The sequence below is a fragment of the Protomyctophum parallelum genome (genome assembly GCF_964188405.1).
Source record: "Protomyctophum parallelum genome assembly, chromosome: 14".
NCBI classification, from domain to species: Eukaryota; Metazoa; Chordata; class Actinopteri; order Myctophiformes; family Myctophidae; genus Protomyctophum; species Protomyctophum parallelum.
Window position 1 is genome coordinate 16,207,339 of NC_139709.1, and position 27,979 is coordinate 16,235,317.

Here is a 27,979-nt window from a genome sequence, read left to right on the forward strand (position 1 = left end):
AATCACACCTGTGTGAAGTCATTGTGTGAGTGTTTGCTCAGACCGAATTATTTTTTTAGGGAACATTGACTAGCCCCTCCTATATACAGGTTTAATGTTTGTTTTTAGTTAAACAATCATTATTATTGTTTATTATTATATTAATGAGTCTTTACTTTTCCCTCCATAGACTCTGAAGACCCTCCATCAGTGAACCCCTCCAGTGTAGATGACATCATGGAGGACTCTGAAGGCGAGAAGGACTCGGACGGCAAGCCAGTCGCCATGAAAGCCTCTTCATCCGTGTCGGGGCTGGATGAGTATGAGTTCAAGGATGAGGAAGAGGAGGAGGACCTGAGCAAAGCCCTGAACGACAGACACATCCTCCGGAGGGAGCTACGACAGAGGGAGAAGGAGGAAAAAGATAGGAACCATGTTGCAGGAAAGCAGGGTGGCAAGGGGGATACCTCATCTTCCTCCTCCAAAGCCAAAAAGCAAAAGGCGTCTCGTGTTCTGCACTGCAACTCAGACACGTCCAGTGACGAGAACGAGAATGTGTCCGAGAAAAGGAACTCGCCAACCTGCTCTCAGAGCTCGGAGGGACTCAAACCAGACGCTCGGTCTAAAAAGGAGATCGTAGAGCCACAAAAAGACAAGGGTAAAGTGAAGAGGAAGAGCAAAAGCCAGAATAAGAACAAAGAAAACCAAGAGGATGGAAAGGAGAACAGCAAGGCTCTGGTGTTCTCGGTCGCCACAGTGTCTGACACCACGGACAAGAGCCGGGACGAGGACTCCTTCAAGATGTCATTCAGCCCCAAAGACGACTCGTCCGTCCACCTCTTTCACCTCTCCTCCGTCAAGTCTCCCAAACTGAACCACAGCCTGTCGGACAAGCAGGCAACGCCACTAAAACAGGAAAATACTAAGATCGCCATCAGTGACAGTCCCTGTCCTATGGACGCTATGAAATACAACCACTACACGGACACAGATTACTGCACTGAAGGCTCCAGCTCCAAGGGATGCAAGCACAAGGAAAAGAGCAAGCACCAGCAGAAGGACCCTAATGTTGACGGCGACGATGGCGGTTCCAGCCCTTACAAGGAAAGCAGCATAGGAAACAGTTTAGACAGCGCTGAGGGAATCTTACGGAAGACCGATGTCGACGGCAAAGTAGTGAAAAAGCATAAGCTAAAACACAAGGAGAAAGACAAACACAGGAGGGAGTATGATGCTGAGAGAAGCCGCCACAGGCCGAAGGATGCCAGGAAAGACGGCAGCCACAGGAATTTAGAGTTTGACAGGGAGTTCTGGAAAGAGAATTTTTTCAAAAGTGACGAGACGGAGGAGCCTCTGTCAGTGAAAAAAGAGAGCGAAGACAACAGCCTTCCGCAGAAGACCTCAGACACTTCCCTGGTCAAGGAGGAGAGAGGCGCAAGAGAAAAGCACTCTGCCAACAAGGAAAAGAAGCTGAGGGCAGAAGAGCGGGAGAAGGACAAGGCTGTTAAAAAGGATCGCAAAGAGTCCTCCGGGAAGGAGGATAGGGGTAAGGACGAGAGAGCAGACAGCCACGGCTCAGCTCGGATAACAGAGGAGACGCCGCAGCTGAACACCGGCATGAAAGAGGAAGTGGAAGAGAAACCCATCAGCGCAAGCACAGCTGATCAAGACCAGCTGGGGCCTTCAGAAAAAGGCGCACGTGACAAGGCCGACAAGAGGCTGCCTGGAAAGGAGAAGGAGGGAGAGAAGATGGAGCGAAGGCATCCTGACAAAGAAAAAAAGGTCAAAACGCAGGAGCACTCTGACAAGGCCGAACCGCAGAACTTAACAGACCGCTGGAGGGAAAGGGAGCGAACTGCAGCCAATTCCTCACATGCACTTGGTGATAAAAACCACAGAGAAGGCGAGAAGCTGAGATCCTTGTCCACAACAAAAAAGCACGACGACAACAGGAAAAATAAAGACAAGCTAGACAAACGGAGTGATAGAGAGAGGGAGTACAGTGGGGGGGAGCACAGAGAAAAGGACAGGGCTAGCACTGACAAGAAGGGTAAACCCCAAGATAAATCTACAGATCACTGTAAATCTGATCGCTCCAAAGACAAAGACTGTGATAGGAAAAAGAAAGACAAACTTAAAGACGCGGCTCTGTCCTCCAGTTCCAATCTGAAGTTGCTCTTGGAAGACAAGAAGGGCTACGTTTCTGAAAGCAGCAAGGCCATGCCCACAAAGTCAAGGGAGGAGGTCTTGAAAACACCAGAGAAAGACCGTGACAGGAGAGAGAGAGACTCTGACAGACACAGAGACAAGGACAGGCACAAAGACCGCTCCCAGCCGGTCAAGGTCACTAAGCCCAAGCCCAATGAGACGGAGGTGGACAAGGTCAAATCTGACAGGCCGAAATCCTCCTCAGCGTCACGAGACACCCGGCCCAAAGAGAAAAGGCTGGTGAATGATGACTTGATGCAGACGAGCTTTGAGCGCATGCTTAGCCTCAAGGACCAGGAAATCGAACAGTGGCATCGAAAGCACTTGGAGAAAATAAAACAGAAGGAGCGTGAAAGATTGAAACAGCGGCCTGCGGCAGACCTAGCAAAGACCAAGAGCAAAGACAAGGCCAAGACTGAACCTTGCTTGAGCAAGGATCTGCTACGCTCAAAAAGCTCAGAAGCCTCCGATAGCCACAGCAGAGACGCCAAGCCAGTCAAGGACAGCACTGGGTCCAGGACAATGTCTCTGGATGGTAAGATCCCGTCATCCATAAGTTCAAAGGTCATGGTGGGTATGGAGAACAGCATGTGCCGGTCGCCTAGGCCGGATAGCGAACGGGCTGGACACATGTCCAGGTCTGTCTCTATGATTTCGGTAGCCAGCTCGGAGGACTCATGCCAAGCAACGACGCTAACCCCAAGGCCCTTCGAGTATGACTCTGACATCAACCTGGAAGCCTCAGACTCACAACCTCCATTCCTCCAATCTTCCCTCATGGTGCAGACGACAAGGTCGCCATCTGTTCATGATAAAGAGTGCAACAGTCTTCCAGATGTGCCACAGCAGAGTAACTGGACACCGCTGTCTGGCAGGCACGAATCTCCTTACCTTAGGGCTATTCTGGACGAGGACATCAACTCATCACCTATTGATGCTAAGCCCACTGAACATCCACCAAAGGCCAGTGTGTCTTTGCAGCCAGCAGAAGAGACGAGAACGTCACAGGGCCCTGCAGATACGGAGGAGAGTGTCATCAGTCATAATGCTGATGATAATAATTTGACTCCTCAACAAAATGTGATGTGTGATGTCGATGCTAGCTCTGAGAGGGAAGGGGCCACTGTTGGCAATGGTACGCAACACATGTCCGCCAAAGACCCTCCAACCATGGAGCTCGTGCTTCCTCAGCCCAGCCTTCCCCAGGCTAGTTGTCCCCAGGCAGAGTCAACAGATCAGAAACCGCTTTCGATCCCTGACCTTCCTGTAACATGGGAAGTCCAGTGTCTCCCCGTGGAGAACGCCAGTGCGGAGTCAGAATGTAGTACAAAAGACTCTCCTTCCGATCCACCACTGGTATCGGCAGCTTCTCTGTCTGCAGAGTTGGCAGCTTTTACCAATGCAAAGACCCCCTCGCAGAGTTGTAGCCAACCGAGGGAACCCCTCCCAAGTGCCAGTATGGAGAGCTTGCATGAGTCAGAATCTGTATCTGCACCAAGCCCTGACCATAAAGAGACTCCTGTGGAGAGTGCAGCTAGCAACGGCGCTGAAGGAGTAGGACAAGACATCATAGAGACTATTCCGGAAGGCTATGGAACAGGAACGATTGACACTCCTGTGCCTTCTACTAGCACACACATTCCCAGCTCCAGCACAGAGGAATCAATGCCAGGCGTTGACAAAACTAACTCTGATGTAAAACCTTCCCACGAGGACGTAGATGTAACTAACCAAGATGGCAAGAAATTAAGACCTTCTGTTGACATTGGAGGTTTGTTTTGCAGTCTGCAGATGGACAGAATGGACAGCACCATGTCAATGTCGTCAGTCATCTCAAACTGTGTGAGCCTCGAACAGAAATCTGAAGAGAAGGCAGATGCTCCACTGAGCGCAGAGATGAGTGCTGAGACCCCTATGATGACTGAGTCTTCCTTAACCGAGGGCAGCCTGGTTTCAGAAAATGCTCACGAGGTACAATCAGAACCCTGCTCCGAGCCGATGGATATATCCCCTGTTAAGGAGCAACCTGAGACGTCACTGTCTTTTGCTGCAGGGGAGCCAGGTCAGAGTACTGTCCAGGTGTTGGCTCAAGCAAACTCTAGTTCTAATTCCTCAGGAAGTTCCTCCCCGCAGTCAGGAGAACGGGATTCTGATTCCTCCGGTGCCAAGGCCAAGGTCCGCTTAGCGTATGAGGAAATGGATTTCCCTGTGCAACATCCGCGCAAGAGGAAGATGGCCAAAGCCATCGCCTCCCAGACTTGTTCTGACACAGAGCAGGGAAAGGAGAAGGAGGAGCAGTCTTTCGCTGATATTGTGGACTCTGTGAAGCTGGAAGAGATAGAGCCCTACCAGACAGAGAGAGCCAACCCTTACTATGAGTTCCTGCACATTCGCAGGAAGATCGAGGAGAAGCGCAAAGTGTTGTTAAGCGTCATACCGCAGCCGCCACAGTATTATGATGAATATGTGACCTTCAACGGCTCCTACCTCTTGGATGGAAACCCGCTCAGCAAGCTCTGTATACCAACAGTGAGACCCTTTTCCTTTTACACCAGATTGTATGAATTCCCCAGTAGTTAATTGTGTTGGCTTATTATGCCTGGCCATCAGGCACCTAACTAGGGGGAAACATTCTATATAAAGATTTGTATTTACAGACTAATCCTTCTGTTAGTCTCCATGTCTCAGGCATATGAATCCTTAAGTAATGTTGAGCCATCCAAATAATATTTAATGAATTGTCTACATAATTGACTGACTCTCTCGCTAATTGTCTACTGAATATTCAATTAAATGTCTGTTTATTTTGTCTCTTCTTTACACAGATAACTCCTCCGCCATCATTACCGGATCAGCTCAAAGAGATGTTCAAACAGCAGGAAGTTATCCGCATGAAACTACGTCTACAACACAGCATTGAGAGGGTATGTTTGAAACTGTATTTCCTTGGGTATTTTCACTTTATGTAGATGGTGTATTGTTGATTGACAAAATACATATACCGTACAGGGCTGCATGAACATATATATATTTGTACATATCTGTCAAAGGGATAAAACACAAAGCTTGAGAGCTTATTTCCATTGTGGATAACTAAAACTCAAATATAACATAACAATATGGAACTTGCTATAACTCGACTCAATTGATGGTTATAATGGTAGGACGAGGGGTGCGGAATTATGAAAGACAGATCTCCAGCTGGATCTCTAACTATGGACATTGGAGCGATGTGGTCATCACAGTAAACATTCAGCAGTCAGTATGTTCTCAGAATGCAGTGATGTAAATAGGTTTTCAATGTAATGAGACCCGGGATGCAGGGGTGGTCTTTTAGATGAGTCCCAGGGACATTTGATGAGTCCCACTTCAGCAACGTTTAATAGTCATATTTTGCCATTTTTACAAATTGCTCCCATTTCATTTTATATGGTTATAATGTGGTTATATTCATGTAGAAAACGAAGAAGAAAGTATTATTATAACTAAAGCTAGCAAAATAAATTTGAATTAAAAAAAAAGCTCTACATTTATACTACATACATATTTCATATGATTTTGGCTATATGAAATCTATAATAATTCTGCCAGTTTTAACTGTTAATAAAATGTTATGTTTTCATTACACATTACACAATACATACAAAATAAAAATGTATGTTACAAAACTAACCTGGAGATTAAGTAGAAGTAGAAGTCATGGAGGAGGTAGGCTGTGCACAGCAGCACACATCATCATCATTAGCAGATGATGATGTTAGATTTAGAAAATAGGGTTGCTAATATCTTCTGTTGCCTTGCAGTTGGCGTTGGCACTTCTTTTTTGTGGGGGTGGGGTGGAGGGGGCATGTTTATCTGTGGTGGCACCGGTCCACAACGCATAACATACAACAGTGTCGGCGTTTGTTACACGATGTGTGTTTCCCATTCAATCGGGTCTACTCGTTTGTCATGCTCAAAAATGTTCCCCTGTCTTTCTGTCGGAGGCAGCGCCGTGTAGATGAGAGAGTTGCGACAACCCCGTTCACTGTTTATTCACAGAGCTTCATGAGTCACTGAACGGTATGTTGTCGTCGCTCTCTCTCTCTCTAAACGGCTCTGGTCTGAGCAAGATGGCAGCGCCCGTCAGACTGTGTTGTTGTTAGAAACTAGTGGTTCTACAACGATTCCTACATGGATTTTATCGTTTATAATGTAGGATGAGGTCTCATGCGGCCGTGCAAAATGACCGTGTCCGTATATTATTTATTGTTTTACCGCTTTTTTCCCCCCGCGATTTCCTTTTTCCACGTGGATTATTATTACTGTACTCCGCATGTACACGCATCCCATGGACGCAGAGGTTGTTAGTCTATTGCGGCCCAAAATTATAAAGTGTGTTTTGGGATGCAAAACGCACCCTAGTTACATCACTGAGAATGTACGATTGACTTGAATTAACATCCACAATAAAAGCACATACCGTATATTACCAAATAGTAGCCCGGGCCGTTAATATGCAAAATCGATTCGGACCCCGGGCTGTTATAAGGAGCCGGGCCGTTATTTGCCATAGGCTGTTATTTATTTTTGCACCGGCCTGCACAAGGCCATTATTTGGTTTCAGTATATACATACAGTAACATACAGTAACATGTAGTGCTTGGGGGGATTGATAGCATACAATATCCTAATTAATGCATAGGCCTGGAAATGGGGTAAAAATACATTTGGAAATGTTGTAGAATATGAATTGTTAAAAAAATAATTGTGGGAACTAAACTTGTGGGACTGTAGCAATCTCAATGCTACCAATACTCATCATCCTCCTCCAATTTAGTGCATCAATATTGTACAAGACCTACAAGCTCACAACGCACCGAGGCTCGACGCATTGTGAGCTTGTAGATCAGCTATTTCTTTGCACCGGTCTGCACCTGGCCATCATTTGGTTACATATACAGTTCCATGCAGTCATCTTTTTTAGTATGGTAAACAATAAACATTGCATGCAATGCATTTTGATTTAATTGTAAGAGGGAGCGTATCAACACACAGGTGTAACCACTACATGTTCTGATTGAGCATGGGGAAGCAGCGGACAAACACATGATTTCATTATAAACTGTAGGCCTACGTACCGGTAGATTTTCACCCAATGAAAATGTACACTTTACACGGATTATAGGCCATTTGGAATTAGAACAATCGGTTGAAAATTGACCGAGAATAACACTATTTAAATATCAACTTTTTTGTTGCGCTGAGGACTTGTTGCGCCGAGGTGTTTTATAGTACTATACTTGTGAGGACCTGGCTGGCGCACGCCGTGCACCGAAAAGGGTTCATCTGCAAGCTCACAAAGCGCTGTCATGCAACACTTGGAGCTTGTAGATACTAGTGATACACGGATGACAATAAACATTACACAGAATATACACCACTTTGCATTAAAACAATTGGTTGTGCATAGGAGGCACTTGTGAAACTATAGCCTAGATTTAGTTTATGGAGGACTGGTGTTGCGCTGTTATGAAATGATCGAGTGGCGTGCGGAGATTTGCAAACTCAACACGGTGAACACGCATATAATAATATAAATGAGGGCTGAGGCTGATTAAGTTTGCAAATAACGGCCCATGGGCCGTTATATAGAGGAGGGCGGTTATTTGATGGAGGCGGTTATTACGCAAAATGGTGTCGGAACCTGGGCCGTTATTTGGTGCTGGGCGGTTATTTGAGCATGGGCTGTTATTTGGTAATATACGGTACATCACTTTGCAAGATGGAAATGAAAGTCACAGACATTGGTACCTAGAAACATCCTTATCATGCTTGTAAAATCAGTTCACAAAAAAAACATTAACCATGTGAACCCTAGTGTTCCTGTTCTAGGTATAAACAAAAAGAAGGGGAAATAGTCTTTACTTTAAAAAGTACAAATACTGACATGGTAGGTCTTATGACGTTTCGGTCCTAAGACCATCAACACTGTTGACCGAAACGTCCACTCTGTGTCAATTTCAAAGACAATTTTTTCCATCCAAAGAGCCTCATTCTTCCTCCAGTGTGCTTATGGACTTCCATGCTGGCCTCTCACACCTGTTTAACAGCCCTATAGTAAGCCTAGAGTTTACAGCGCAAACTTTGGTATGTCATAATAGGCGAAAATATAAGTGAATGTTCTGCGGACATTCTGCAAAAATAGGTAAACATTTGGCAAAACATTACAGATCTACAAGCTCACACAATGTGTCTTAACAACATTTTGAGAGCTTGTAGAGCTGCTATTTTGGCGATTAGACATACAGTGAAGTATAGAAGGTTTAACTGAACTCATTCATTTCCCTCCTCAGGAGAAGCTGATCGTTTCCAATGAGCAGGAGGTCCTGCGGGTCCATTACCGGGCAGCAAGAACACTAGCCAATCAGACGCTCCCTTTCAGTGCGTGCACCGTTTTATTGGATGCTGAAGTGTACAACATGCCTCAGGATGTCCAGGCAAGCAACACAAAGTCACTTTTTTATCCCACGTCTTTTAGATAGTGGCGATGACCACTGAAACCTCCAGAGCTAAAACAGACACTGCAGCAGATGTTCTTGATAATGCAGATGTGTTTAATAACGCATTTGATTGTGGTTTGATGCGGCAGCATGAGGCTGATGATCCTGCTAATGCAGATGTGTTTAATAAGGCAGTGTCTGATTTGATTTTGCTCGACAGAATGAAGAAGGCAAAACGTCTGTGAGGGACCGGTTTAACGCCAGGCAGTTTATGTCCTGGTTACAAGATGTTGACGACAAGTTCGATAAATTGAAGGTAAGCAATGGTGATCTGTTTTCTGGCAAATCTATTTTTATTATTGGCCCATGCCCTGACAGCTTTCATCATGTTGTTTCCATCCCTTTCAGATGTCATGTGTATTGTATGCACTATTATGTGTATCATGTATTTCTATTGATGTTCCATTAAAGGTACAGCATTACTATAGAATATTCTAGAGGACTATATCAGTTGCCTGTTTTTTTATTTAATGTTATTTTGTGGCTTTTGCCTTTATTTTATTAATTATTTTAATGGAGGGACAGACAGTAGGCTGACAGGAAATAGGGAGAGAGATGGGGGGGAAGACATGCAGTAAAGGCCGTCGGGATCGGGAGTCGAACCCGCGGCACACTGCCAGACTGGCTTACCAGCCAAGGTGCCTGGACCACTGAGCCATGGCCCAGGCATCAGTTGCCCGTTTACATAATATATAATGGTAACAGGTACGGTCGCCCCTTTTCCATCTCGCCCCACTACTCTACCTAGCTGTAAATAAAAATAAATAAATAATTCATGTTGGTGATTATATAAAAGGTATTATCATATTAATTTATCATTGTTAAGTTCACCCTGTATATCCACGGGCATAATAGCATGATGATGCCATTACAAAACATGAGCTACATGGAAGAAATGTGTTTAATAAAACGAAATTAACTGCTAGAAGCTCCTAAATTAACTTCATTAAGCAGTCACCGTCTCTATCTCATGATGTTCTTTTTTATCTTTAGTATAGAGATCGACTACTATACAATCAAATAAATCTGTATACAAGATAATTTCAGAGAGGGAGTGAATACTAAATTAACTGTTAACTACATTAAAAATTTTCGCGGGGGCGAGTTGGTAAAGGGGGGAGTCGTCTGGTATTCAATTTAATTATATAGAAATTACTTTAGATTATGTTAGATGTATTTGAAGTTTCGCCCCCTTGGCCACCCTGGGAGTACAGACCATAGAGTATTAAAAGGATAGAGACTGATCTGGCGCGAAGTTCCGCCCCCTCCGCTATTCATGTCAGTGGAAGTTGCTCAGTGGCGTTTTGAAGCACCCGGAAGAACTGTCTACTTCCGCCTTTTTTCGCCGATTCAGCATTTGGGCACCACATTTTGGTGCCCAAATGCGGAATTGCAGCTGGGCTTTAACATTGAGCGCTCTGTTGCACGGGGTTTCCTCGTCATGAATCCACGGGTCTGCCTGCAGTCCTTCCTCTTACCACTAGGGCCCAGCGCTTCAACGTTGGAGTGCCTCACTGGCCCCTTGGTACAGACACTCCAGGCACCTAAGGCGACAGTACAAGCTGGAATCACTGACCGTGCAGGGACCAGGGGCCTCCCCCCCCGAGTTCCCTGCCCAGGGAAGAGCACTGCCTGGCGGCCAGGCAGAGGAGCTGCGCCACCCTGGAATTCCCTCTGGCACCAAACCGTCCACTTTTTAACTCTGATATTTAGATTTTTTCGGCTGCAGCTTGCCCACAGATTAGAGTAAGGAATTTTGAAATTCCAAATGTGTAGGAACCCTACCGGGAGGTACAAAAGGACAAAAGAACGCATCATTATCCAACACGCTTCTCAATTATTCGATGATCAAAAATGTAATTGTTAGAATATTTGCTAAGAAGATAATGGCCGCCCTATTAACACCTAGAACGCCCGGGGGTATTTGTAACCATTAAATCAGTATGCCCAGTGATTTTGTTTCTTCAGGGGACATTTCAAGGTGCACAAGGTGTCATCTTGGATGTAGCTGAAGTAGCCAAAACACCCACGAGACGATCGACAACAACGAAGTATGATTACTTCTAACGCGACAAACGACAGGACCGCGATGGGCCGTCCAAAACATAATCTTTGGTTAGAATTGGATGGATTGATTTAGATCGAGAGTTACTCCACTAAAATGGAGGGGGACCACTTTGGATGATGTCCCAACCAGAAATGACATTGAATGTTGCCTAACAGGCGCTCCCAGGCTGTGGAGCGGTGCGCTCCGTTTATTATATTAATCTTCCGTCCTGTGATTAATCTCCGTCCTGGGTGACGAGCGGAATTATTAGGACGGAGACTGTTTATGCCGCTCGGAGTGTTAAGCTACATCATGTGTACGTCTTGTGAAGTGGCTGAGTGTTGATGTTGTGTTCCTTCCCTCCTTCCTCCACAGACCTGTCTACTGATGAGGCAGCAGCACGAGGCGGCCGCCCTCAACGCCGTTCAGCGCCTTGAGTGGCAGCTCAAGCTGCAGGAACTGGACCCGGCCATGTACAAGTCCACCAGCATCTTTGAGATCCCCGAGTTCTACATCCCGCTGGTGGAGGTGAACGATGACTTTGACCTCACCCCGATATGACACGCAAGACAAAGACGGGACAAACAATGCTCCCTTTGCGGTGTCACGGCAGAGGTCTCCCTCGGCAACGTTCTTATGGAAAATGACATGAAGCACTTAACGTCAGGAGTGTGTGAGAGTGTCACAGAGAGCACTTAACAAAAGCGAGCATTTCCCTCCAGAGCGCTTGGGGTAAAAATAACAAGTTAACCGCCTTCCGCACGGATGGGACCCTCTTCCACAGGCGGCAGACTGACCTGCTTGCATATCCACAACGCTACCCCATGCCCTATTGGGCCTTACAAGGGGTCCAGCCCCCAATTTTAGCCCAGGGACCAGTGTCCGATGTCTGGGTAAAATGAGTTGCAGTGATAGACAAGAAGCACTGAGGCCTCCCTCCATAACCGCCTGCTATCGCTCTTCATTAAGCAGGGTCGCAGAGCTGAAAAGATTTCATTTTTTTTTTTTTTTTTTTTTTATGGTTCATTTTGTCGTTTTTTTTTATCCTCAAGTGAGTGTTCATACATTATGTACAGACTGTGCTCTTAATTTTTAACTTATTTTATACATACAGATTGTGCATTTGTAAATAGCCATTGTAATTATTGTTTTGAACTTGTAATAAAAAAGCAAAACAAAAAAGGTAATAGATATTTTGATTGTAAAACTTTTTGTTCTGTCTCATGTTTTAATGGACCAAAGTTGGTTTTTATATTGTGTCCTATTGTCCTTGATGTTTATTGTTGTTGGCTTAAATCTTAAGCATGTGTTGGCTTTTTTTCTCACGTAGCTTTCTTTCTTTTTTTTTTACTGGGTTTTTTTTTTCTCTTTTTTTTTTTCATTCAAACAACACAGCTGGTGTTCCGTTTTTGAATTGCGATTTCAATGCTGTACATGCGTTGCATTGTTTGTACTTTTATTTTTTTCCTGAAAAGCTGTTCTGTGGACTAATTGTGAGGTTTTAACTGAAGTGTTCCAGCTTGTTTTTCGTTTCGTTTTTTATTTTATTTTATGCCATGGTGTTCTGTCTTTTCGCAGCCTCACTCCTTGTGTGTTGTCCATTGTGTCTTGCGCACATTAAAAAAATAAGAAAGTTTGTTGTGGCTTCCAAGGAGGAAAAACATACTTTTACAGTTTCAATGTGAGATCACAACAAAACCTATTTTTTCAGCATAATGCCTTTTGAACGATAGTTCTAAAAAATATGTCTATTTTAATATTTACTTGTTACATGACATGTACATATTTGTAATATATAATTGAATAAATTTTATTGGTTGTGAAATTCAAACAAGTGTCTGCATTTTAAATACATATATAATGCTGTAATAGGATACACTATAGAATACAAACAAAGGAGCTTAGCGCTGTGTGTGTGTATATATATATATATATATATATATTATACACACACACACACACACACTGTATGTATACTGTGTCTTATATTTATACAACTGTCAGAACTGCAGTCTGCAGGTACTTTATATGATATACTTTACTGAAAACACAACTGTGTTCATCCAGCAGATGGCAATGTACACATTCAAAGCATGGCATATTCAATGCAACACAACTCAAGTCGTCCACGCAATGGCTGAACACAGTGATTTCATTAAAGAGGTGATTTATTACAAATAACGTGCCAAAGTAATAACATTAAATCAAGTTAATGTGCATGCGTACGCATATAAATGTCATGCGCGAGCTTAATGTATCCCTGTTGTATTGTACAAACCATGGCAAGAATGTGTGATCAGATCACTAAACTACAATGAAAGTCCTGCTATTTGTCACGGTAATGGTCCTGACGCACACATGCAGCCTATGGGACAAAACTTGGCTTGAATTTTGAAACTGAAAAGCGGAAAGCCTATAAGTACATTATTATTTTCAAGGGGTTTTGAATGAATTGATCAAAGTCGCCACCGGCGATCTACCTATAAGTTATAACTAGCCGCAAAAGCTAGGGGAGAATTCTATAGAAATGTTTTTGGAACAACGTTCCCAGCGGGGGGGCGTCTACAACTTCAAGGCTTCACACCTAACCTAACGCCGAGAACTATGTTACTACTGGAACATCATTCATGATGATGGGGCTCTGGATAAGATCGGTTAAAGGGACGTCACCTTTGATTGTGAGATGGACTGGTCCAACTCCAACACCATAATAGATTATCGAACTACTAAAGGCGTCCATGTGTTCTGCGGCATGTAGAATACATTTTACGCGCGGCGTTTTACGCACACGCGTATACTGGAGAGAGCAGAGCAATTCGTGCTAGTCCAGCTCGTATCCATAAACATCGACGGGGTCGTTAAGTTCCCCTTTATCCGACTGGATTCTCTCTTTTTTAGAGGCATTGCCGTTGTTCACCTGGCGCCCCGGCGGTGCCTCCTTCTATTTTTTTCCTTACTTATTGAAAATGGAGTGTGCGCCTTTAAGGCGCCCGACTGCCTGTCGCTTTGTGTTGCGGAGAAACTGACGCCCTCTGGACAGTGTGGACACACAACTCCATCCTGGAAAGTGGAGAAGTTTTGAAAAGGGAAAAGCCATTGTCCTGTCCTCCTTTAAAGAAGAAGACCTGCGCTTGTCGCGTCGCTGTGGTAAGTTTTATGTGTGATACTAGTAATAATTGCCGATCTGCCCGGGGCAAGCCGTTTATGTGCGTGGAAAGTGAAACGGGGGTCTGGGTTTTCTGGCTGTGGTGGTGGTGGCGATGAGCTAAAAAAAAAAAGAAGGCAATCGTACTAATGATCCTCACATGTTTTCTCTCCATTATGGGGAATGACTGCACATTGTGCAACAACAAATGCGTGTCACAGGATGGAACGACTAGACCACGGAGTGTAGAGATCACTTTAGCTCCTTGGAATTAGTAGGCCTGGTAAAGTTCAAGTTGCCGAATATAGTTTTATCTGCTAAAGGCTGGAGCTGATGTCGCCAGATGTGTGCGTGTGTGTGTATGTTCTGTAAACCTGTGATGTTTTACTTGAAAATGCGTTTGCTTTGCCATAACACGTTATTATGAATGCATGCAAAAAAAATATGATTGGCTACACGTTGCTGTCTTGACCCGACTCTGAGTCCTGACTGAGTTGTAAAATTCTTTCTCCATGTGTTCCTAATTTTCATAACTCAAGAGTGTAAAAATGTATGTAACCAAATGAACACTTATGGGTGTATTTGGGCCAATGTGGTTACATTCAAATTAACACTGATGATTTAACAGTTTAAGAGTGTGTGTGTGTGTGTGTGTGTGTGTGTGTGTGCGTGCGTGCGTGCACGATATGTATGCTACATACTGTATATTTTGTAGGCGAACAGATGCTCCATACTAACTTGTGTGACAGAGTTGAGCTTATTTTTCCATGGCATCTGTCTGTCATAGGAACAGTAATTCTGTGTTGTGTTCTTACTAGTAGTCTGTCAGTCAGGATCACTGTGGTGGTCTGCTCACTCTGCTGTGTGTTGGTCAGTAACACTGGTGGTCTGCTGTGTGTTGGTCAGTAACACTGGTGGTCTGCTGTGTGTTGGTCAGTAACACTGGTGGTCTGCTGTGTGTTGGTCAGTAACACTGGTGGTCTGCTGTGTGTTGGTCAGTAATACTGTGGTGGTCTGCTGTGTGTTGGTCAGTAACACTGTGGTGGTCTGCTGTGTGTTGTTCAGTAACACTGTGGTGGTCTGCTGTGTGTTGGTCAGTAATACTGTGGTGGTCTGCTGTGTGTTGGTCAGTAACACTGTGGTGGTCTGCTGTGTGTTGGTCAGTAATACTGTGGTGGTCTGCTGTGTGTTGGTCAGTAACACTGTGGTGGTCTGCTGTGTGTTGTTCAGTAACACTGTGGTGGTCTGCTGTGTGTTGGTCAGTAACACTGTGGTGGTCTGCTCATCTGCTGTGTGTTGGTGTGTACTATAGGTGTTCCAGAACATTGCTGCGGAGGAGCCCCCAGGATGAGGCCTGTTCATCTTCTCATCCCAGCCACGGCTGCCCTCCTCTTTCTCCTGTCAGGGATATCCGTGACATCCGGCTGCAACAAAGCCCTGTGCGCCAGCGACGTCAGCAAGTGCCTCATACAGGTGAGAAACATGAGTGTGGTTTGGTTTACCTCCCCATGTGTTTTCCATTGTCAAGCCAGGTGTTAGAACTCTTTGCCTGAGCCGACTGATGCTGAATGGCTGGATTTGCACAACAATTGTGTAATGCCTGTACCTACCTATTCACGCTGATTTCCTGAGTCACACAACCAACCATTACAATTTTCAATTTAGGCATTTAGCAGACACTCTTAATCCAGAGCGATTTAAACTAAGTAAGCAAGAACAACACATGGTAATACATCAAATACATCAAATAATAGTCGTCAAGAATCATATTAAGGAAGCTAAGAACCTCCGTCTAACAGTAGAATATCTGTACAATGAAACTATGAGGATACAATGACTATAGAGTTCTGTCTGCATAAAATGCTATGTAAATTACATAAATCGAGCCTTTGCATACCCCTGTAAGGTCGTTGAGGCTAGGGCAAGTGCTATGGGCTAAAATGGAGTCTGAACGAAGAGGTGGGTTTTCAGACTACAGCGGAAGATTGGGAATGAGTCTGCATTAAATGTGTAGTGGACTGTAAAGTCACCTGATATTGGTTTTAGGTCCCTTGAAGTGGAGTTTGAACTAAAGCTTCTCCACTTTTATTTTACTTGATGTTTGTTATTGGTAACATCCCTGTGGGATTAAACTTTTTTCATCTACATCAAACTTACACCAGCATTTTAATCTTTTGAAGAAGAAACCACTTAAGATAATAGCCTTTAATGAGATACTTTAACACACAACATGGCTGTTGTTTATACATAGCGTCATTACTTTTTAGTTGATCGGTACTTTGTGTTTAATAAAAATAAGAAGGTCCATTTGAGTGCAGCCAAGCATAAGTGTCTTTCATCTTGGAGCGCTCAGGTTTTCCCATGTGAATAGTGACTGTTGTTTCTCTGAGAGTAAGAACAAAGATGGAATTTCTGCCCAGGCCTGTATTCAGCTGCACTTTAGCTGAATCTGAACCACGGCCAAAGAGAGACAAGACAGAGTAGCTGAACCTATTTCAAGATCACACTATTTATTTGGCTTGATATTACAAAGTAATATGTCATTGCATTTAAGTCACACTTTCATGTGTAGAGTATATCAGTCATTCAATCATCAAAATCACCATTTATGTAGCAAGTCCAATTGTTTATTTTCAGTCAGGCTCAGCTATAAATTACAATTAAAACACTGCTAATAATAATAATAATAATAATAAGAGGAACAACTCAACAGAGGTGATGTCAAACAAATTACATTGAGTTGAGACTAACACAGTTTTATAATAATGGCTCTATAATAGAGTGGATATGGGCATTTATAGATTTGAGGTCTTGTCATAAATGTCACAGTGAAATGTTGATGTGCCTGACTGCGCCAGACTGTGCTACAAGTAATGTCCAACATACATACAACATATAAAATTCATACAAAATATAAATTAGGTAATAAAAAAGCTATAAAAAGCTTACATGTAGTAAGGTACTACTAGCAGTAATATGTACACAGTAAGTAATCTAGTGTAGGTAAACCTATAAGTGTGCCAAAAACAGTATCAGTATAGGTAATGGTGTGTCGTGAATAATCATAGGATATAATTAATACTGTACAGTATCCAATTTAGAATTGCACATTGGGCAAGAACTTGGCGGGGAAAAAAGTGAAAAAATATATAAACATTGTTGTAGAAAGGCTATTTTCACTATTCATCATATGAAGAAGTACATAGGACTTAGAAATGTGTAAACTAGAAAATAAGCAGACACGCACAAACCAGAAACAGGACTTGGGAAGATAATCAAGTCCAACAACACTGGACTTTGAGAAGTATCATAGAATCTGTGTCCAGGTACAGAAGAATGCAGATGCAGTGCATTCCTCTTGATAAGTCAAGTGAAGTTCTTGAAAGGGATCCCAGAATGACTTTCCCCGCAGCCCAGGGGAGGATTTATCCATCTGTGTTCTCTTTGTGCAGGCCTATACCTGTGGTATTTAGGTGGTTTGACATAGTTATAGCCATGGCTCCAGAGATATCATTACAGGACTGCTAATCATGTTTAAATGTGCAGTACAATAGTGCATAAGTATTCCCTGGGTCAGGAGAGGGATTGCTTGTGGCCGGTTGGATTTTCAGTCTGCACCTATTGACTGTGTTGACGTCACTTTCTTCTGTGCAGTCACAGTTTCCCTCATGCCCAAATAGTACCCATCTGGGTGATTTTCCATGGAAAGGGATGCTAGCTCCCTTGTGTTAATAAAAAACGGTGATATCCACATGTTTTAGGAAAAGATGAGAATATATTACTTTTTGCCTTCCTATTATCTGCTATGCTAGAATTGGACAGTTCAGCTGTTTCAGATTTTTATTGAAGGGATAGTCCTATAAAATATTTTAAGTGTATTGTTGGTCCTGTGTGTGTGTGTGTGTGTGTGTCTGTGTGTGTGTGTGTGTGTGTGTGTGTGTGTGGGTGCATGTGAATGAGTCTGTTTGACCCACTAAGTGTTTAGTGGTCCTGCCTTGTCCATTAACACCTTCATGTAGCACTGTTCACACTCATTACTGTAGTAGTACGGTGCTGTTGCTTGCCAGCAAGAACTACAATGATTTACAATCAGTCAATCAGTCGTTTACTGTCAGCATTGCAAGCAACACTGCCATGGAGCATAAATCAAGCTTAGTTTAGTTGTCTTTTAACCTTGGTTTGTCCGACTGTAAATTAATGCTAAGATCTGATCGTAGCTTGTATATGTATATAATGTATGTATATATTATAAACTCTTTCAAATAAGTGGTATTTCTGGATTCAGGCCCCATCAAAATGCCCAGAGTCTGACATGGCCTGGTTTGTAAAGAAAAGGTTCATAACTTTAGCCAACATTTCCAATGGTGTCTGTATCTCGTGATGGATGCTTGCTAGGACAAGATCTCCTGCCAGTGTTGCCAGATTTTGCACAAGAAACAAGCAACGAGGTCTACGAAAACTAGCCCGGAAGGAAGCGTCGTTTATCAGTTTAACCACTTGAAATAGATTGGCTATTTGAATATAGCCGATTAAGCTTATATAACTTCTATTTTCTCTTTCTTTTTCCCCCCTTTTTTCTTTCTTTTCTTTTTTTAAAGATGTGAGATATTTGGAATATCTTTTAAACATTGTATGGTCCCTGGCACAACATAGTCACAGATGGTGGTCCAGGGACAAATACATATCAATTTGGGGGGTCCTTGACATGAAAACATTTGAGCAACCGCTGGTTTAAAAAACAACATTCAGAAACAAGCCCAAACAGCAACTACCTTACAAGTGACTTATAATAAGCGGACATGGCAACACTGTCTGTGACCCCGCCGACACAGACCTGCTAGCTGTCAGGGGCAGCATGGCTAGCCGGGGTGCCCCCCCCCCCTCCCAATGCCTCCATACCCCCTCCCCCCTGGAAGCTCCATGTTGCAGGTGATTAGTGAGATATGTTGTCTCCACGTTCACTTACACTCTGCTGCCATCTCAAGTCATTTGTCTGAATTCCCCAAACCCCCGAGGGGGAGAACATAAGAGGAGGAGGGTGTGTGTGAGTGAGTGCGGGGGAGATGGTAGGGTCACGAGGAGGTGTGTGTGTGTGTGTGTGTGTGTGTGTGTGTGTGTGTGTGTGTGTGTGTGTGTGTGTGTGTGTGGAGGTTGGTGGTGGTTTGGAATAACACCCTCAGTGCCTGTAAAGCTTGTAGAAAATAAAGGCACCGGAAATAGCCAATTTACAAAGTCAATTTATTTCAATTCAAGGAGCTTTATTGGCCAAAGCAAGTGTCAAAAGTTGAAAATGGGGAAAGTATATATACAGTTGGAGGGGTACAGCATTGTGTAAAAGACAAAAGAGCTATGTCACATTGCTTCGTTACATGTTATATATAAGGTATAAAGCTTTGAAACAATTAGCACCAATCTTTTCCATTCACTTTGGGACAAATGGCAAGAAAAATAAAAGTCAAATCGATTTAAACAGTAGGCCTCAGATTTAAAATGTGTTTAAAGGTAGCAGCTCTGTTTATATATGCAGTAGGTAGTCCTTAAGGTGGTTGTATTCCATTGGTGAATCTTCTTTTATTGCAACAGTTCACAAATCTTGCTGTGTTCACACGTTGTTGTATTTCTCCCAAATAGGTAGGCCTATGGGAGTTTCACAACACGACGCACCTTGTGTGTTGTGAGCTGTGGTTCGGTAAAAATTCTGAACATGACACCGAACTGAGTATAAATCAGGCTTAGGCAATAAGCTAATACTGGGGCTGAATTTATTCTTCATTCCATGGGCCACATTGCTCACCCAAGATGACTGTTAAAGGGCAAGAACACTTTGGTAGAGGTTTGGGTTGTGTAGTAGTTATGTTGTCATGATGTAACTCCAAAGGTGAGCAAGAAAAGAAAAACACTTTTATTTAAAAAAACAAACAGTACTGGTTTGTGTAATGTTCTATACGATACTGTCAGAATCAGCTTTGTTTGCGTACATTGCTTTCGTAGATGTGCTAAGAGTGACTTTGAGAGCTGTTTTGCCAAACAATTCAAGTCAACAAGGAGCCTATTCTTATTGGAATGAGAAAACATATTTTTACATTGTCAAAGCAAGTGTCAAAATATAATAAAAACTGTTGAAAATTGGGAAAATGTACAGTTGGAGAGCATCATAGCACAGTAACTACAGTACACAAAGTGTTCTTGCACTATTACTTTCGAGAATAGGTGATTAGGCGGTCATACGGCAACATATACACATGTGTCTTTTTGATTGGCCTGTCTGCCTGCGGCCCAGCCAGCTTTGTGCTGACCCAGCCGTTAGACGGAGGGTGGGGCAGCAGTTTTCAAAGTATTACACAGCAGCGCTCAGCAGGACATGGCAGCACACGTTCACTCTCTCCCTCCACACTTTCCCTAACGACTCCCCTTCTCTCTCCCCCTTGTTCACCCTTGACTGATTGCGGTGATTTCCGCCGGAGAGCTACCACTTGTTGCTAGGTTAATAAGGCTTTTAGTTTAACGCCATCCATCTCAGTTAAAAGGCCTTGTCGACCGCTGTAATGTACATAGCGCTGCCAGCCCATGCCGGCTGACGACCTTGTGATTCCAATTTTTGGTGTTGGAGGAGGTTTTAAATAGCCCCAACTGTATGTTCAACATGGCATTTAACAGTTTTAAACAAACAAAAAACAAACAGATGTTTGTCAGCAATTAAAATAAGTTTTTAATTGAATGACTTCTTGGAAATGGAACATGTTGTTTACGACCTGACTGCTTTGACGCTATGTGTGCTGTACTTGAGACAGTCTCCCACTCCCACCATGACGAGTCGGTAATCACAGCATAGGATCAGACCTGGATCAGAGGAGGGCAAGGAGGTTGAGCAGCGAGAGATTAAGCCGACTGTGTGTGTGTGTGTGTGTGTGTGTGTGTGTGTGTGTGTGTGTGTGGCTCAGCCATCACTCACTAGTGAGTCACCGAGGGTCTTTTATCTCGCCTACACTGTGTGTTTATGTTTAGGAGATGGCTTCTCCCCAGGCACAAAGGAATGGCCAGAAAAGGCGGGAGAGAAGAACAAACACAGAGAGAGAGAGAGGCAAAGAGTGAAAGAGAATGAGGGAGAAAAAGCTATAAAGGTATTAGAGAGAAATCATGGTCTGAAGGAGAAGAAAGAGAGAGACAGGAGAGGGAACAAGGAACCCGAACAAGGGAGGCCATGTTCTGTTCACCAGGTGTTTTTGTGTACCCACTCACTCTCTTTTTTTCTCCTTCTTCCCTCCCTCCCTCCCTCCTTCCCTCTCTCCCTCCTTCATCGCTGTGACCTTGACTTTGTGGAATGTGCTCCCTTCTCTGTCAGGAGAGGAGTGTTGGTGAAATAGAGACTGGCAGTCCGACCCGACATTACATTACTCCTTGCCTGGTTTCTCTCCATGCACACAGCTAAATCTGGAGTGTTCGTTTAACTCAGAGATGGCCAATTTTTACATTCTCTTGAGTTAACCGAACACCGTGTAGCGGCAGCCATGCCAATAGCCACAACCTGGCTTCAGTTTATAGAAGGAATGCTGGATGCTTTTGTATCCCGCCTCTGAATTTTCTATTTTATTTTCTTGATGGAGCTTGTATAGTGTATATACCCTTCAGATATGATTGCTGCAAGAAGCCTAAACTGAAAAACAGGCAGATGTTTGAGTTGAGTTTAGGGTAGGGCAGGCATTCGTAAGTTGCATGTTTTGGATATCTTTTGTTTACTGGTCTTGTGACAATATGTATATCTCTGCTGATGAAGCCTCCATTTTCAGAGGTTTCAAATCAAACCTCTGTCCTCTATGCCCAAATGGCGATGTTGACACATTGGAACAAGACAAAACTAAAATGAATAACTCAAACGATCAAACATTTTCATAAATAGCTAAAATAGCCAATTTGTTGGCCCACAGCGTGTCACAATGTGATACATTGTGAGCTTATAGATGGGCTATTTTCACTATTCGTCTTATAACAAATCATACAGGGCATAACTGCTTAAAGTAATAAACATGTGGGTGCGACTATTTTAGTCAGACATAAAATAAATACAATTTGTTGGGTCTGCATGTTAGACATATATTCAAGTAATTTGCATACATGCATAGTATTGTATCTAACAGTAAACATCTCTGTTCTCCCTCATAATCGTCATCCTATGTGATGCTGGGTCCTTTATGTTGGATTGTGTGTGTGTGTGTGTGTGTGTGTGTGTGTGTGTGTGTGTGTGTGGAATGCGTGGTTTCTGGAACTCCTTTGCATAATTGACTTTGACTTAACATCAGAGATTTGCTTAATTTGGGTTACAAGTCAGTGTGTACTGTGTACGGTACGGTATACATCTGGACACACCGACACACACATGCACACACACACACACGCCCACACACGTGTGCACACAACACACACACACACACACACACACACACACACACACACACACACTGTGGCCAGTTGGCTAGACTAGATTGAACATCATGTGATGGCTTGTCACGTTACACCATTGTAAAGTTCATGAAAATAGTTTTGTTTATACTCGTATGAACGTTTGACGTGCCGGAGCATGTACTGTACTCGAGTGAGTGTACAGTTCATTCTGTTAACAGAAAAGCACTTCATGAGAGCTTGTGATGACTGTTTGTTGTTTTGCACCACATTGTTAACTCACTCCCTGGCATCTTTTGTGTAAACTTCGAAGAAGCAAGTTTCTCTCAAAGGACATTGATGGTTGGAAATAGACCTTTGTTGTTATTTTCTGCAGGCTTGAAGCTACTATTTTGTGCCTGCGCTTTGGAGGAGATACCATACATACCATGTGATGTGTACAGTTCAGCTGTCTTGTAATTTCTTTGTGTCCGGTAATGGCTGTGCTGTGCTGGACACAAACCTGCTGTTGCTCTACTTGTTGACATTTTAATGGTATGTTTCCTGTTTGTATGTGAAGATGCTGTAGCGGTACACCGTGTTCTGCCTGTGTGCAATGTGTCTTCCAGGTCTAATAAAAGTGCTCCTTCCAACAGACGCTCTGCTCTGTTCAGATCCTGTACTTAACAGAGGCAGACTATATATGTTTCTTTATGGCCATATTATAATGTTTTGGTAACAAGAGGTGAGAAGTTCAATGCTGTTCATATAACTCTTGTATTTATTCTTTCCACAGAAAGGATTATCGTTGTGAATAACTTTATTACAATATTACTTTCCATAGCTGTTAATACAATTATTGTATTTTTCCCCCCACAGAATTAGAATTATTTGTATTATGTGCCTCAAAAGGATACATACAAATAATACATTATTTAACCTTGATCAGGGTCCAAGAGTTAAAAACTATCTGAATGGATCAGATTCAGATTTATATTATTTGATTAATCAAACTGATATTTCTTATTGATATAATGTTTGCTTAGAACGTTCTATGATCAACGATCAATGTTAATTAACTACTAACTACTGCTATTTTTACACAGTAAAATTCCCAGTGCTAATATATCCAGTTGTTCCTTATTTCCAATCCTATAGTAAACATCTAACTCTGGGAGTGTTCAAATGTAATTAACCCTCAAATGGACCCTCACGGTCCATTTGATTACATTTGTACACTCCCAGAGTTAAACAAAACAGTGATGGTTTCTACATGTGTCAGTACCTTGCTGATGGGTGTCTGTTTGTGTGTGTCACTACAGGAGCTGTGTCAGTGTCGACCGACCGATGGAAACTGCTCCTGTTGTAAGGAGTGCATGCTGTGCTTGGGGACCTTATGGGAGGAGTGCTGCGACTGTGTGGGTGAGTGCTGCAGACTGCCGTGTGACCGTTCATTCACTGTGTCCTAATAATAGCCGATGCCCGAATGAGTCAGTGTATTATTTTTAAAATAAGCCATTGATAACCACTATTTGTAAGAGTAAAAGCATACTGTGCTTAGAGCACTGTTGACGTCACAAAATGATTAAAATAAATCATCATGATCCTCATGCTCGGAGGCAATGCAAGCCTCCTGGGTTTAGAGAATTGTAAATGCTTCGAGTACACTGCGTATGCTGTATACTATTTGAGCGATTTGGGCGGTCATGTATTTTTCCACCCCCAAAATACATAAACGTTTGGAAAATAACTCCTCACTTGTGTGCAAAGTGCCGGTAGAAATAGTGCCCTTGCATTTATAGTGCACTTAACATTTAAAAGGTGTGCCGGTTTAAAAAAGAGCACCAGATAAATCTTGAGTGTGAGGTGAGGAAGGCCAGACAGGCAGACACTGTGGAAGACAGGCCTCAGCCTGGAGGTTAATCCAGGGTAGAGTCCATGGTACCCATCAACCCTGGTTAAGGACAACTGTTCAGTGGACTACAGGAAATTAAACTAGCGCTAGCTAGTAGCACATAACCAGATGGACAGGAAGTCTCCGGCAGGAGATTCAGAAGATCAAAGAGAGAGAGAGAGAGCGAGAGAGAGCGAGACCTCTCCCAAATGAACTCCGACCTTGCTCTCTCACCGAGGCACAGTGGGGAGTGAGCTATAGTCACACAGGACAGTACTTGGAGAGATTTGTGGAACGGAGCAGCGTTTCAAATCGCCAAACCCTCCCACTCGTCATTTGAAATCTCCTTCCTACTTATGGGTTTTTCAGATGTGTTTTGATAGACAGATATTGGTGCAGGTGTTGACAAGGAGGCTTTCTTAAAGCTCCTTCATGTGTAAGACGAATGGAAGCACATGATGATGACACAGCTGAGCGCTGCTCAACCCACTGCTGCTATACAGATGTTTTGCGGCTAAGGAGCCTTTGCTCCAGGAGCCAGGCTTTACAATACACAGATGACTAGTACTCTCGTAGCTTCGTGCCAATGTATAGATTCCTCATTTATGTGATTCCTTTGACGGCACTGTATCTACATCAGCATTTCAAGTAAATTTCCACTCTAAACATGATTTCTGTGCCGAGCGTCGGGCTGCTTTTGAAGTGCGTATCTGTGAGTGGTTAAAAGCTACGGGTGCAGCCCAGTAGAACAGCGGTGGGGAAAGAACAGTTTGTATTTTAGGGGATGGGAGGACCCGTGTGTATGCTTTATCTGAAACAGCTGTTTCCCCTCTGCTTTTAGCGTTGGTTTGTAATCCAATTCTTGGTCAAACTCCGCTCACCATTAAATGATTTACCCATTAGCCCTAATTCACTTTGCCTCATTTAGGGGGGTTAGGAGAATCATATTTTAGGCTGCAGACGGAGACATTGTCAAAATGATTGCTACTGTGTTTGGAAATTTGGAAAGGGTTTAAATGACACTTAATGTAGGACAAGATCAAGATGTTTTTGACTGGCATTTGATTTAGTTTTTGTTTATCACATTGCAAAAAGTGTTGCTGGTGTGAATTATGTTTAAAGTCAGAGTAATATATCAGTAGGATGATATTGGCTTATTCCATACAGTATATATTCTTTTATCTTCATATGTTGTCTTGTCCAATCTAAAAACAAAAGCAATACGTAATGCAGAGATAATTATTTGTGTGGTGTAGTCTATTTAAATCAACCAGTTAAAACTAGCGGGAATTTATATATATTTATATATATATTATATTATATATATATTCCCGTAGAAGAAGACTGAGGAACAGTTTCCTTCCCCCAGGCTATAAGACTGCTAAATAAGAAAAAAATGATGAACACCCTCTATGGTATTATGGCTGATTTTGGTTTTTAAACACCGTTTCAACCTCATTTTAGGAATGGCTTTTAGGGCTGTTATTAGTTTAGTACTGTTATTAATATATTTTAGGTCTGTATGTACGTCTTTCCACAGACAGTGCATGTACACGTACATCCTTATTAAATCTCTTGAATCTGGGATGTCCCCGACAACTTTCATGTCTTTCATGCATGCATATTACAATGAATGCGGTGTTAACTACTGTAGCTAGTTAGCCACGTACGTACGTAGCTACATTATTGTCACAAGTTCACAACCCTACTAAAAAAAGCATTGTGAATATCAGCTGATATATCATTGTATCGTTCTTGTTGTTGTTTTTTCAGATATAAATATCCACATTGGCCCCAAATATCCAATATCTGGCAGGCTCTAAATTTAACATAATGTATTCATCCAACTTTTGAACCCATTACATTATGACCGGCTAATAGCATTGTAATGACTCTCTGCTTTCCCCACCACGCACCCACATGTTTATTTACTTGTCTGTGGTTGTTGTTTGCCAGGCATGTGCAACCCCAAGAACTACAGCGACACTCCAGCCACCTCCAAGAGCACGGTGGAGGAGCTCCACCGGCCCATCCCCTCTCTGTTCCGTGCCCTCACCGAGGGCGACGCGCCCATCAACATGATGGTGGTGTCGTTCCCCGTGGCCGAGGAGCTCTCCCACCACGAGAACCTGGTGTCCTTCCTGGAGAGCCTGGATGACCAGCACCAGAACGTCTCCCTGCCCGGCAACAGCATCCACGCTAGCTATGACACGCAAGGTAAGCAAGCACCAGTAAATTGTGAGTACCTTTCCCCACCACCGGTGGTGGGAAAAGGTACTCACAATTTACTTGAGTAAAAGTATCAATACTGCGATGTAAGAAATACTCTGATATAAGAAGAAGTCCGGAATTCAAAATGTGCAAAACTATTGGTATCAAATTGGTAAAGCACCGAAAGTAAAAGTACTCGTTATGTAGAAATGAGAAAAGTCCCATTTCAAGTTTTCAAATGTAAAACATATTTTGAAAATAACAGATCTGCAAGCTCACAATGCGTCACATCGCGACGCATATAGGGCTGAAGTGGGTAATGTATGTTTTGTAACCATCAAAATCTATAAAGTAATTAGTAACTAAAGTAGTAGTGTAGAGTAAAAGTATTTGCCTCTGAGATGTAGTGACGTAAAAATATTGGAAATCGGAAGTAAAGTACAAATGCTTAAAAAATGTACAGTACTTAGTAATGTACTTAGTTACTTTCCACCACACAAGGTAAGCACATGGTTTCACTGTTAGAACTGTCAACGCAGGATGGCGACGTACTTCCACACATCAACACGGCTGTTTGTTTGAACTCACAACTTAGCAACTTATCTCAGAAAGATACACAAGAGCTGTTTAATATTTACGCTAAATGCCCCTCGCATGGAAGGCAGCTGAGGACTTGTGAGCCTGTAGTGAGTCATTAGTGTTTGGGATGGCAACGTGAACGTGGTTATAAACGTTGTGCTGAAGCCATTTCTTATTTTCTTCTGTGGCTGTTTTGGCTCTCTACTCCTCCTGACCCAGTGCTTATTTACTATAAAAAGACACACTCATTGAGAGAGAGTTCCCACAGAGTTTAGCTGTGAACTCATTAAGCCCACTGAAACATATGGTCGCACTTAGTAGCTGCAAATTTATTTTTCTCTGCAGTAAAAACAGCAATGTTGAGGGCTAATGTTAATTGCTTTTATATACGTTCGAGATTACAGTCAAAATGTACCATTTTACAAGGTTTGTGACTCACGTCTCCTGTCCTTTCTCTGCAGATAACATGTGCACGGTGGTCTACTTTGACGACTGTGTGTCCATCCGCCAGTGTAAACTATACTGCGAGTCCATGGGGGGCTCCAAGTATCGCTGGTTTCATAACGCCTGTTGCCAGTGCATCGGCCCGGAGTGTCTGGACTATGGCAGCAAGTCTGTGAAGTGCATGAACTGTCTCTTCTGAAGTGTGGGCACATTATGTCTGGTACTAGATGTCTGGGCTATACCAGAGGACTGAAGAAATTGGAGTCTATGACTGATATGTGCTAACATTTACCTTGTAAAGTAATCCCCTACACCCCCTTATCTCCTATAAATTGTTTTTTATTCTGCTGTTACGATTAACTGTATATTTTCTAGATGCGTTTTCAATAGTGTGTTTGTTTTGTTTTGTTTTTACTAGAGGTGTATATGAATAATGTATTTTTACAATAATGCTCTGCTAAATCCCCGTGTCTCATGCCAAATAAAGAAACGTTTGGTGACTTGGCATGTGTGGTGTTAAATGTGCACAGATTGTGTGATAGAATGCGAGCCGT

General features: G+C 43.0%; 2 protein-coding genes across 4 annotated transcripts in view; both read left to right on the top strand.

Moving 5' to 3' along the window:
* The window catches only part of ankrd12 (ankyrin repeat domain 12), a 49,848-nt gene extending 37,244 nt beyond the window's left edge, over positions 1-12,604 (top strand). For both annotated transcript variants that reach the window (XM_083781029.1, XM_083781030.1), the window contains 5 exons: positions 170-4,716; positions 5,013-5,111; positions 8,523-8,666; positions 8,890-8,985; positions 11,152-12,604. In XM_083781029.1, coding sequence (XP_083637155.1) covers positions 170-4,716; positions 5,013-5,111; positions 8,523-8,666; positions 8,890-8,985; positions 11,152-11,337 — 5,072 coding nt within the window. In that variant the 3' untranslated portion in view covers positions 11,338-12,604. The remainder of the gene's footprint in view (positions 1-169; positions 4,717-5,012; positions 5,112-8,522; positions 8,667-8,889; positions 8,986-11,151) is intronic.
* Positions 12,605-13,393: 789 nt separating this feature from the next.
* Positions 13,394-27,930, top strand: twsg1a (twisted gastrulation BMP signaling modulator 1a). 2 transcript variants are annotated; one of them, XM_083781679.1, is made up of 5 exons: positions 13,394-13,923; positions 15,243-15,394; positions 23,620-23,719; positions 26,148-26,408; positions 27,443-27,930. In XM_083781679.1, exons 2-5 carry the CDS (start codon positions 15,269-15,271, stop codon positions 27,622-27,624), a joined length of 669 nt encoding a protein of 222 aa, XP_083637805.1. In that variant the 5' UTR covers positions 13,394-13,923; positions 15,243-15,268; the 3' UTR covers positions 27,625-27,930. The 2 variants fall into 2 exon arrangements, with proteins under 2 accessions (XP_083637805.1, XP_083637804.1); XM_083781678.1 differs by having other exon boundaries at positions 13,398-13,923; positions 15,234-15,394.
* Positions 27,931-27,979: the final 49 nt, after the last annotated feature.